Source organism: Chironomus tepperi, unplaced genomic scaffold, assembly GCF_022539635.2.
Source record: "Chironomus tepperi strain 1889 unplaced genomic scaffold, CSIRO-AGI_Ctep_v1 contig_354, whole genome shotgun sequence".
Classification (NCBI taxonomy): Eukaryota; Metazoa; Arthropoda; class Insecta; order Diptera; family Chironomidae; genus Chironomus; species Chironomus tepperi.
Window position 1 is genome coordinate 4,464,333 of NW_027226476.1, and position 12,741 is coordinate 4,477,073.

Consider the following 12,741-nt stretch of genomic DNA (forward strand, 5'->3'; position numbering starts at 1 on the left):
AAAAATTCAGATGATTGAATCCAGAGTTGACAGGAATTTGTAGTACGGACAGATACCGGACTCCACATTAAAGTCCAAGCAACTCTGATTGAATCATTTTTGAATGCAAACTAGCGTTCGGTCAAAGCCACAGAACTGTATGTTCTGCAATTTAGATGCACAGTCCTGCAGTTTTTGACTAAAACTCATAGTTCGTCCAAGGTTTAAGGCCTACAATTATGGACGAATCCTTCCTAATGCAAATCCAAAAGTATAACCTCAAAACCTATGATCAACCAAGTCATCCAAAGTCAGAATTGGCAGGATTCCAATGTTTAGCCGCCTCCACTGTAGTCCGGACTCTAGTGGAGACGCCTTCAAAAAAAAAATCGGACACCATGAAGTCCGGACTTTTTGGACTATTGGTGTCCGAACTTCAAAGTTCTGCCAACTCTGTCCAAAACCTAACCCTCAAAATCCCAGATGTGTAGACTATTCAGCTATCAAATCTAAAAAAACTATAAAATGCGAATGGAATGAGTTCTGATTGTATTTAATCTTTATTCATGTCTAGTAAACAAAAAAGGAACCAGCAATTCGGTCATGTGTAAAATTCTTGTTTTATCTCTCAAATGTATTAAGTATTTTACATGATTACAAATGCTACTGTGTGGACATCATGTCTGTTTCTTTTTATACAAAATTATTCTCTATTTTCAACTTCCGTGTGGATAATCTTATTGTTGTTTTTTTTTGTGTCACTTCCCGCACTCAGCGTGGAAGTTTTTTTTTTCAAATATTGTTATTCTATGTTATGCTTATATTAGTACACTTTTCCCATATTTATCTCCTTAAGTCTCTCTATTGTGTTAAGTATAAACTAAATTATAATAAAATAAATGATTTTTTTATTGAAGCATCCACGCCATGTCAGCGTGGAAGTTTTTTGTGAATTACTAAGTTATCTTCGCTGTATAAAAAATTATTCTATATATATTCTGGATATAAATTGTCATCTAAGATAAATAAAATAATGTACAAAAAAAATTATAAAAAACAAAGTGATTCTTGAACTTCCATGCGGTATATAAAAAGTGAATGTTTTTGTTGTTGGAATATTTTTGTATTAAAATTTATGGAACTTTCTTTTATTGCTGCAAGGATTGTGTATGTGATTTTTGACAAAATTGGAATAAGTAGTTGAACTAAAGGTAAATTTTTGAACTTCCGCGCGGAAATGATTTTACTGAGATTTTGGATTTGTTCTTTCTTAATTTGGGACTTATTGGACATGGTTGGAATTGTTCATGCTTTCTAGTGACTTTTACATTTTATTTCAATATTGATCCTTAATGTCTGGATCCTCAGAGGATATCAAAGGATATCCATGGTCTTATGTGGCACTTTACAGCCTTTTTGATGCTTAATCAATCAATTTATCAATATTTCTGAGAATATAACCTCAATTCTACCATACAAGTCAACATTTCCTACAATATGTACCTCACATGGACAGGTTGTATCCAGTCCTAGTGTCTTCATAGAGTCTCCTTAGGTCCTGATAGGAGAACCTAAGAGAAGGAATAACCTCAATCTCAGTAAGAAAATCATCAAAATTATTTAATTTTACAGATGCATAAAGGTAGGTTTTGAACTTCCGCGTTAAGAAAAAATAGTTTGAGTTGCACGAAGGTAGGTTCTAAACTTCCGCGCTGTACCAAGGTAGAACCTTAACTTCCGCGTTAAGAATTTTTTTCTCTCAAAATTGAAAATTTGGTTTAAACTTTTCGTAATTTTAAATTTTGAACTTCCGCGCTGCAACAGGGTAGGTTCTTAACTTCCGCGCTGTACCAAGGTAGAACCTTAACTTTTGCACTAAAAATTCTTTCTTTCAAATTTTCAATATGATTCTTTTGAGCTGAAAATTTTGAACTTCCACGCTACAACAGGATAGGTTCTAAACTTCCGCGCTGTAGCAAGGTTCGTCATAAACTTCCATGCTAAGAATATTTTTTCCTCGAAATTGAAAATTTGATTGAAATTTTTTTAATTGTTAATTTTGAAGTTCCACGTTGCATCAGGATAGATTCTAAACTTCCGTGCTGAAGTAAGGTACGTCCTGAACTTCCGCGTAAATAATTCTTTCTTTCAAAAATAAGGATTTAATTTGACTTTTGTAAATTGTAAATTTTGAACTTCCGCGCCAAAAAAAAGTATTTTGAGCTGCACCAAGGTAGGTCCTAAACTTCCGCGCAAATAAATTTTTTCTCAAAAAAAAATTGTAAATTTTTGACTAAATTTTCATTTCTAATTCCAAAATAATAAATTTTCATTTAATAAAGTGCAATTTAGTCTCCTACAAAATTTTCCAAATATTTTCTTTATAAATTTTCCAAAAAATTTGGAAATTTTTTTCCCATCTTTTCCTTAATTTTTATTTTTTTTCATTTTTTTGTCAGTCTTTTCTTAACATTCGTATGTGAAATCTTTCAAAATTTTGCTTGATTTATTCTCAAATTTTTTTTTTATCTTTGTCAGCAGTGACTTCCACGCGCAAGCATGGCATTCATATTCAGCTCAAGCAATTAAGGTTTTTTGTTATTTTGTTTTGTCCTCATTTGTTTTCAGGCATTCATAAAGTACTTAAAAATTATTTCCTAGTCAATCTTAACATAAAAGCTAAACGAAATTTTTCCATTTTTCCTGCTTTTCACATTTTCCAAAAAAATTTTCCATTTTCTTTTCTTTTTTTTGCTCATTTGAAAAATTCGGATTTGAATTATTAAAAAAGTTTATTTCTTTTTTTGCCTTAAAATTTTAATGACTTTGTCCCCAAAAAAAAATGAATTAAAATTTATTCTTCAGCTGCACCGTTGCTACCCGCATTAGCTGCACCATGTTCAATCATAATATCAATCTCACCATTTAATTTATTGAGCATAATATTAATGTCATTAAAGACAGTATCGGAGTCGTCTGGATCGTCTAAATTCGTATCGCATTCTGTTGTTGCGGGTGAGATGACACGGGCACCGGTACTGCATAATGGAATGGCTGTTGATGCGGATGAGTTTGATGATGATGTTGATGATGATGATGCTGATTGCGGTAAGTCGTGGCGATTTAATGCTCGTTGCTTTATTGTGCCTGCATTCTCATTTGCAAATGGAATTTGATCGATTGAGTCGATCGAGGAATTTGACTAAAATTAGAAAGAAAAATAACGGATTATTAAAATTCAAATTTTTTTATCAATTTTTAACGGTTTTAAAAAATTCAAAATTTTTATCGGTTTTCAAAAATTCAAATTTGTAACGGTTTTTAAAAATTCAAATTTTTTAACATATTTTAAAAATTCAAATTTTTTAACGTATTTTAACAATTCAAATTTTTCAGCGTTTTTCAAAAATTCAAATTTCGTCTTCAATTCAGCTTCATACTTTCTAAAATTCCCATAAATCATGTCCAACTCACCATACAAACTTCAACCTGTGAATGCTCAACATGCACTTCTGCCTGCGTTTGATGCGTCTGTCCAGCATACAACTTTCCAAACATTGGCTGCTGTTGCTGTTGCATCATTTGATGCTGATACATCATTTGTTGATAATTTGGTGTCACATATTGTGGTCGATAGTGTACATTCGTACCATCAATATAACATTTCTCGACTTTTTGGCATAATTCCGCCTCTTGTCGCTGTTGATGTGCAATTGCCGCTGCTGGCGAACTATAGTACATTGACATTTGTTTGAGCGCCTCCGCTGTATAATTTGTATTGAATAGCGGTTGTGGTGGTGGAAGGTCAATTTTAACGGGAGTTACTGAACGTTTTGTTTGTCGCTGTTGACGTGGAAGTGTTCCGCCGCCTGATGCTGCTTCATTCTTTGCTTCCATTATTTCATTTGTTGGAGTTATGTCGCCATCGTCGTAACTTCGACGCCACGATTGCTAAAAAGATGAAGAAATTTTTGATGTTAGTTTGTGAAATTTTGAGGTTATTTTGGAAGTTTTGAGGTTAAATCAAATAATTATGAGGTTAAGTCATCTATTTTTAGATTAAGTCATGAAATTTTGAGGTTTACTCAGAAATTTTGAGGTTAAGGAAATTTTTAGGTTAAGTTAGCAATTTTGTGGTTAGGTCTTAAGTTTTTGAAGTTAGGTCATGAAATTTTTGAGGTTAGATCATGAAAATTTAAGGTTAAGTCATGAAATTTTGAGGTTAAGACATGCAATTTTGAGGTTAAGTCATCAAATTTTTAGGTAAAGTCAAAAATTTTGAGGTTAAGTCTTGAAATTTTGATATGAAGTCTTGAAATTTTGAGGTTAAGTCAGAAATTTTGAGGTTAAGTCAGAAATTTTTGAGGTAAGTATTGAAATTTTGAGTTTAATTCAAAACATTTGAGGTCAAATCATGAATTTCGAGGTTAAATCAAGAAATTTTGAGGTTAAGTCAGAAATTTTGAGGTTAAGTCTTAAAATTACCATCGCATGTGACATCTGTGGATGATGTGCATAAGGTTGTGGATGTTGTGGCAACTGATTAGCATATGGCGTTATTGGCTGAATGTCCGGGACCATTCGAGGATCATAGTATGTTGTTTTCGTGGGTATGTGTGTAAATTGATCCTCATGGAGCTAAAAATATAAGAATTAATTAGTCAATTTGTTCCTAATACCAAGTAAAAGTAATCACTTACTTGACTTTGTGAATAAATCGGTCCAATGGCAATTGCTGGTTGCATTTGTGGCTGACAGCAAAAGTTGACACAAGGCACTACAACTTTACCACTCAATATATCCTTAACACGCTTTATTGCCAATAAAATTTTCTTTTGATGTCCTAACTTAACAATGCCAATGTCCTCGAGATCTTCCTCGTTTAATTTTGTCATATCGCGTACGGATTGAAAGCCTTCATTTTGAAGCGGAATTATGTATTCTTCTAGACGTAGCAGGCGTAGCCATTCGTCGATTGAGCCCTAAATGAGAATAAAATAAATTAGTAAAATTTAACGGTTTTTCGAAACTCAAATTTTCAAACAATAATTTAGTAAAATTTTAACGGTTTTTTGAAATTTAAAATTTCAAATTTAACGGTTTTTTAAAATTCAAAATTTAACTCACCGGCACATAATGCGGCAACGAATCATTGACTTGCAGCTCCTCAATATGAGCCTTAATAACTTCCCTATGATGCGGATTGGTGATGCCAATGGCAGTGAGATCCTCCGGTGTCATTCTTGTTATCGTTCCGAGATCATATCCAGCGGAACTAAAATTACCGGCATATGGCAAATAGTCATCAGAATTGAGCATAAGTAGCCAATTGACAATCATATCATGATCCGATTGTGTACTCATACGATCAACAGATCCTGTAAGGTAGCTCGACGATCGTCCACTATCAAGTGACACTGTGGAATGTCTTGAGCCACTTCCAGCTGATCCGGACGATGAACCAGGTGAATCACGTCCCGGTGATTGTGTCAAATCAATACCTTGATCCTCTTGTAGTCCATATTGCTGATGATAATAGATTGCTGCTTTATGGGATATTGGATCACCTGAACGACGTTGATAAGACACTGTGAGACATGATGGCGATAGTGGTTCCATCAGATGACGTTTAAAGCCACCATCGTCGTTGTCTTTAAGTTGTGATGGTGATTGTGGACTGCTATTGTAACGGTACATGTCTGGGACTGAGGGCGGGGCCACTTTTTTGGGCTGCGGAATCGACTTTTGTGAGCGGGACATTATCGAATTTGGATTAACTGGAATGAGAAAGAACATTGGATTTTGAGGTTAGAATTGATTTTTTGATATTTTATAGGTTATAAAATCAGTATTGTGTGGAATTAAGGCAATATTTGTTGTTTACAATACTAAGATATTTGGTTGATTTGAAGGTTAGGTTAATTTTTTTGAGGTTAAGATTTAAAGATCTGAGGTTATGATCCAAAATTTGGAGGTTATGATCCAAAATTTTGAGGTTAAGGTCCTGAATTTTGGGTTTTTGATTCAAAATTTTGAGAGGTTATGATTCAAAGTTTTGAGGTTATGAAGCAAAATTTTGAGGTTATGATACAAATTTTGAGGTTATGATCACGAATTTTAAGGTTATGATCCACAATTTTGAGTTTATAAACATAATTTTAAGGTTATGGTCAAAATTTTGAGGTTTTGATTCAAAATTTTGAGGTTAGAATCCAAAATTTTGAGGTTATGATCCCGAATTTTAGGTTAAATTCTCGAATTTTTAGGTTAAACTCAAAACTGACCATATCATTCATTCAATCCATCACAATCAGCAACACTTTTGCTCCATTTTTCAAATATCATCCCAAACAAAGTATAAAAGTACACATAATCCAAGCCCATAACCAGACACACATGCATCAACACAATATAATGAAAACATCACACTTTTCCACAATTTTCCTTTTCAATTTCAACAAACAATGGGGAAAAAAAGTACAAAAGGCGCAATTGTTTACATAAAAAAAACATGCACAGCACCCAACAATGCATCCATTAAAGTCAATATAATCATAACAAAGAGTTTATATGGGCAGTAGCTGGTTGTGCATTTGCCAGATGTTCCATACACTCAACTGCATGTCTATAAATAATATTGTTGATGTAATGGATTTTAAGGCAGCACGTGCTGGTTTTTTGGGAGGAAAAAATTTAAAATTTTTGAATATTTTTCGATAGTTTTGTAAGCGACTGTCAAGTAGGCTTGGGAAATTGAGGAAAAATGTTGCAATTTTTTCGAGAGAAAATGTGGAAAATTTTTGAGATTTTCCGAGAAAAACTCCGCGAAAATCTCACATCAAACGGGAAAAGATTGCTTTGATATTTTAAACTCGACTCAGATTTCATAACATTTTGAATTGGATGGATGTGCCACAAGAATGCGGTTAACATTTTTTCACATTCGTATTAGAATTTAAGAAGTAAAAAAGTAAATAAAATATTAAATTTCATTGTTGATACTCTTTTTATGACTTGAATTGAATTGTTGATGAAAATGGAATGTGAACTAGTCTAGGAAGCTTAATCTGTTTTTAGCGGTTTTTCAGCCTGAAGATTAGCATCTTAACCTCAAAATTTGTTAACATAACCTCAAAATTTTGGATCATAACCTCAAAATTTTGGATCATAACCTCAAAATTCAAGAACTTAACCTCAAAATTCAGGATCATAACCTCAAAATTCAAGATTATAACCCCAAAATCCCAAAGAAACCCCACCCAACTTTCCATACCCAAACGTGATTTTCCCATCACTTCCAATATGTTTAACATAAATAAAGTCTAATTTTCAACAAGCAATTTCCTTCATTTTCTTCAACATAAACTCAACAACATATTATGTTTAACATCAAAACATTCAGTAACAAGCAACAAATCTTGAAAAATAAAACAAAATTTACTACATAAACAAGAAGAAGTCAAGCAAAACATCAATCTTATTTTGCCATAATCAATTTTATAAATAGACCCAAAAAAAGGGGTTTAAAATTCAATAAATGTCGTAAATAATTGATCGAGTGGACTCGCGAGTTTTGAATCTTGAGAATTTGAAAAATATTTGTGATTTTGGAATGCTTTTGGTTATCGGAATGACGAATGTTTACAAAATTTTGAGGTTAGAATTTGATTTTTTGAGGTTAGAATTGATTTTTTTGAGGTTAGAATTGATTTCTTGAATGATTTTCTATCTTTAACTGGATATATTCAGGTGTTTTGATGATTTTAGAGGTTAAAAATTTGAGGTTATGTTTAAGATTTTTGAGGTTAAGTTTCAAATTTTGAGGTTATGATCCAAAATTTTGAGGTTATGATCCTAATTTTGAGGTTATGATCTAAAATTTGAGGTAATGATCTATAATTTGAGGTTATGAAACAAATTTTGAGGTTATGATCCAAAATTTTGAGGTTATGATCCTAATTTTGAGGTTATGATCCTAATGTTGAGGTTATGATCCAAAATTTTGAGGTTATGATCCAAAATATTTAGGTTATGATCCAAAATTTTGAGGTTATGATCTAGATTTTGAAATTATGATGTAAAGTTTGAGGTTATGACAGCAAATTTTGTGGTTCTAAACTAACCAAAACAAGAAAATCATTCAAAAAGTACACAAAAATATTCAACGTGCGTCATATTTCAGAAAACAGTTTAAAGTCTCTCCACAAATATGACATTTTTTAAATAAATTGCTTTGATTTCTGATTTTAATTATCGAAGTCAATGACCAATCTATGTTCGTTCCATTAATCCTCATTGACCCCTTCCATGACCCCTTCTTGATCCCTCATTAACCCCCCACTGACCCGCAATCACCTGAAAATCCCATTAAATCCCAATTAATTCCTCCAAAAACATCTTAATTTCATTTAACACTAAACCCAACAAAAAATCTCAAATTTCATATAAAAAATGTAAATTCCAATTCCAACAACGGAGCCACAGCTCTTAATTCAAATAAATCCACACATTGTTGTGTCTATAGTCATAAATATATGTAACAGTAAAAATGAAAAATTCGACGCCGAATGTAAAAAAACTAACAAAAAAAAATTTGTAACGCATTTTTCAACGCACAAAAATTTGTTCATCGAACGCGTGCCTAAAATTAGAAGATTCATTTGATCTCTCAAGTGGCAATTTGTTATCCAAGAATATTTTTTTTTCTTCTTTTTCTCAATTTAATTGATTCTGCTTTCAATGGTTGACAGAGAGGTAGTTAGGAGGCGCCTTGAGGAATAATAAGGGTGTCAATGTAGCTAGGATGTCCCGGGAAGTAACTAGGGTGCTCCAAAGGTAGTTTGAGCGCCTCGGAGGTAACTAGGACACTCTGAGGAGTAATAAGGGTGCCCGGGGTTAGCTAAAACGCCTCGGGGGTAGCTAAGGGGCCCTGGAGATAGCTTGGGCACATCGAGTGTTGCTTGGGTGCCTCGAAAGTTAACTAGAGTGTCTCGGGAGTATCTAGGGTGTCCCACATGTAGCTAGGGTGCTTCTGGGAGTAACCAGAGGCGCCCGGGGTGTAGCTAGGCATCCAAGGTAGCTAGAATGTCCCGGGGAATAATTAGAACGTCCCGGAGGTAGATAAGGCGCCTTAGGGGTAGCTTGGGCATCCAAAGAGTAAATAGGGCGTCTCTGAAGTATCTAGGATGCCCGGGGAAAAGCTTGGGTGCCTGGGGAGTAACAAGGATGCGTTAAAGAGTAATAGGGCATCACATGCGCCTCGGAAATAGTTAAGACACTCCGAGAAGTAACAAGGGTTAGTTAGAGCGTCCGGGGAGTAGCTAAGGTGCTCCGAGAGGTGTGTTGGGTATCCCGAGTGTAGCTAGGGCGATCCAAAATTACCAGATTGAATGGATTTTTGTATTAAATTCTCCAAAAAGCGGAAATTAGGATTAAACCCCTCAACCCAACAACCCTCTCCCCCCTGAATACCCCCCTGACGTTAAACTAATTCCCAATGAATTTCTGATGAGAAAAAAATTTTAGTTTTCTGTGTCATTGCATCATTTATGTGCCCCGCTGCTTCTTCTTCTATTCTCTCTTTTGTTATTTATAGATTTATTAATAACTTTATGATTGCAGCAACAAATGACGATGTTTTGTGTATAGTGAGAATGAATGGATTAGATTGGGGCAGAAGCAGTAGAAAATGAGTTGGAAGATGATGAAGATGAAGATATTGTTGGATTTTGATGGCAATAAAGACAAATGAGAGGTTGTAATAGAGTCTGCTTTTGGGGTCATCTGAGGGAGGCCTTGGATCACAATTGATCTGTACGGCAGGCGAAGTCAGTTAATAAGAGAACTGGAGACTAATCTGAAGATTAGACATGAGGATGAGAATCATTTTTTGATCACCTAAGAAGTTTTGAGGAAAAAATGCGCTTTATGTTCTTTTGGTCAGTGTCTTTCTTACTTGTAGACCAAAATTAACAAATTTTAAAATTTAAAGCATAATTGATCTATGCTTTGTTAATTTCTTAGGTAAAATTGTCAAAAATTCAAATGCGCTTTATGTTAAACTGACCAAGGCTTTTCTTACTTGCTGAACAATTCCTTAATCTACTCAACAAATCACAAATTCAGTCAACATTCTAACCCGTTCGGCTTCATTTCAAACAGAATTAATTTCATCATTTTTTAATTTACGACAGGATAATTGCTTGTCAAAATAATTTCAGTTAAGCTGTTGAAATGCTGCTGCTGATGCTGATGCTGATGCTGACGTTCAAATATTCTTATTCAAATATTTAATTCAATAGAATTTTATTTGGATATTCACAATTATTAATTTGTTCTTTATTTTTGAGTTCTTTGGTTTGTTTTGCGAATTACTTTGATGCAGTGTTGCTCTAACTGTGTGACGCGGTACAATATTGTCGACTTATTTTTGAACATGAACTGCATGCCGAGTATGGTTTCGATCGTGGCTTACCATTATCATGGTGTGCCATGACACAAAAAATGTTGAACAACGCTGCTTTATTGTTTATTTTACTTGATTTGTTTGCATTTGTTCTTGATTCTTGAAAGGTTGTTTGGGGTTAGGGTGTTTATGGGGCAAAGGGGAAGTTGCGTATTCAGATGGAAGGAGATTTTTGGGTCAAAAGGGTCCGGGGGTTTCGTTCCTTGAAAGAAGTGATTCAGTGTTTGAAGCAGTAATGATTGCTCACTTAGGTGCTGTCGTGTTGATGGTAATGAGTGCCAAAAACCAATATTCTATGATCAATGTGTGTCGTTGGAGACATAAACCTGAATATATGAAGATAGTGGGGTGTGTGAGAGGTGGTGGGGTGCGTGGTGCGTGGTGCTTGGTGTCATCATTTTTGAGACTAGAATTATTAGACCCCAAACCCCTAATCCATCCAAAGACCCCTATAATCCACCAAATATCACATCTCAAACCATCAACTGATCAATTTCCCCAAGTTTTCCATAAATTTTCCATAATTTTCCCATAAAAATCACTTGCAAGACTTGTGGAATTTCATAAAAAAGAGCTCAAAAATCTCACAATTTTTTTATTTTTTATCATCACAAAAATTCTCAAAAAATGAGAAGCAAAAAATAATAAAAATTCCACTTGATATTGCATCATCAACATCATCTTGGTGGAACATAAAAGTCATTCAATGATCAGCTACAAACAACCAAGCAGCTATAGCAACAGAAGCACTTCATCGTTGGATCTTCTTTATCTTAATTTATGACAACAATTTAGATGAGATTCAATGTTGCTTTTTTGAGAAGTTCTGCAATTATTAACAATGTCTTACAATGTGTTGGAGAGGAAACAAGTAAGAAAGGCATGGATGGAGAGGGAATGAAGCGCATTTAATAGGAAAATTCAAAAATACTCAAGGATATTTAAATCTTGCCAAAAAAAACCGAGTTTGCTAACAAGTTTGAAAGTCATCACAAAATTCAGAATAAGGCGCATTTCGTAGGAAAATTGACAGAAAATTCAAATTTATTGAAAATTAGACATTTTCTTTAAAAAAAATGCTGCTTTGACTGTTCTAACAAGTAAGAAACTTACTATCATTTATTCAGAATAAAGCGTATTTTTAAACAAAATTAATAAAAATTCAAAATAATTTAAGGGTTTGTAATTTTTGCCTAAAGGAGCTGGTTTAACAATTTTAAACAAGTTAGAAAGTCACTGACAAATTCTGAACAAAGCGCATTTACTAATAAAATTGATAATTGAAAATGATAAGTTGGATTTAAGAATTGAAAATTTTGTCAGAATTTTGACAATTATAAGAAGTTTTGACAAATTTGGCAAGTTAGAAAGTCACTAATATATTGTGAATTAAGCGCATCTTAAAAATTTATCATTAATATAATAAAATTTGGCATAATTATTGAAATTATTAATGAAGCAAATTGAGGATTTTTGAAAAAGTTAAAAAATCCTCACTAAAATATGACTAAAACGCATTTTTCTATTTTAGTGATTTTTAAACCAGAGTTGACAGAGCTTGTTTGCTGCACCACTGCACTAGTGCATCGTGGAGTTCAATTTGCAAATTACTGACCATTCCTCAGATTACTTGAAAAACTCTTATCTCAATAAATTCAACATAACCTCAAAAAAAATTCAACATAACCTCAAAAAAAAGTTGCAATCTACACTAAATTCTCACAATATTTTTTGTTCATCATTATCTTCACAGTCCATCCATCCGTGTTGAATAAGTGAGCGCATCACTAACCCAAAAATAAAACTAAACGCCAAAAAGTCATCATTGTATAAGTCAGCAGCCTGTTGACTACGGATATAAGACTCTTTTTTTTGTGGTTCATATTTCAACATACTTCATATTTGTCTTACTTATTACCTCGTCTTTTGTTGTGTCTTGTGTAAATTATAACTCAACCATTCGCACATAAACTCTTTTTGCACGGCATTGTCGCTTTATAATTGAGTCCATTAAGAAGTTGAATGGATAATTGAGAAGGAAATGGGAAGGTGAAAGAAGAAAAGATGAAATGTGAGAAGAGCTGCAAAAAATTGAATTTTGACCACAAAAAATAATATGGAAATTGAAATGAATAAGAAGTAAGTTTGGCAGATGGTTGAGCTGAGTTTTGAGGTTAAGTATAGTTTTTTTTGCAATAGTTGTAGGATTAAGAACTTTTGGATTTTGGAAGGGTTTTGAGGAGATTTGAGGTTAGTTTAGGTAGAATTGAGGGTCTTTGGGTGTCAATATAGTTAAG

General features: G+C 33.5%; 1 protein-coding gene across 2 annotated transcripts in view; it reads right to left on the reverse strand.

Moving 5' to 3' along the window:
* Window positions 1-520: 520 nt before the first annotated feature.
* Window positions 521-12,741, reverse strand: part of ckn (CRK like proto-oncogene, adaptor protein) — a 65,262-nt gene continuing 53,041 nt past the window's right edge. For both annotated transcript variants that reach the window (XM_070645323.1, XM_070645322.1), the window contains 5 exons: window positions 5,107-5,756; window positions 4,680-4,961; window positions 4,465-4,617; window positions 3,454-3,930; window positions 521-3,181 (listed from right to left, as the gene is read on the reverse strand). In XM_070645323.1, the coding sequence (XP_070501424.1) occupies window positions 2,834-3,181; window positions 3,454-3,930; window positions 4,465-4,617; window positions 4,680-4,961; window positions 5,107-5,739 (1,893 nt within the window). In that variant the 5' untranslated portion in view covers window positions 5,740-5,756 and the 3' untranslated portion in view covers window positions 521-2,833. The remainder of the gene's footprint in view (window positions 3,182-3,453; window positions 3,931-4,464; window positions 4,618-4,679; window positions 4,962-5,106; window positions 5,757-12,741) is intronic.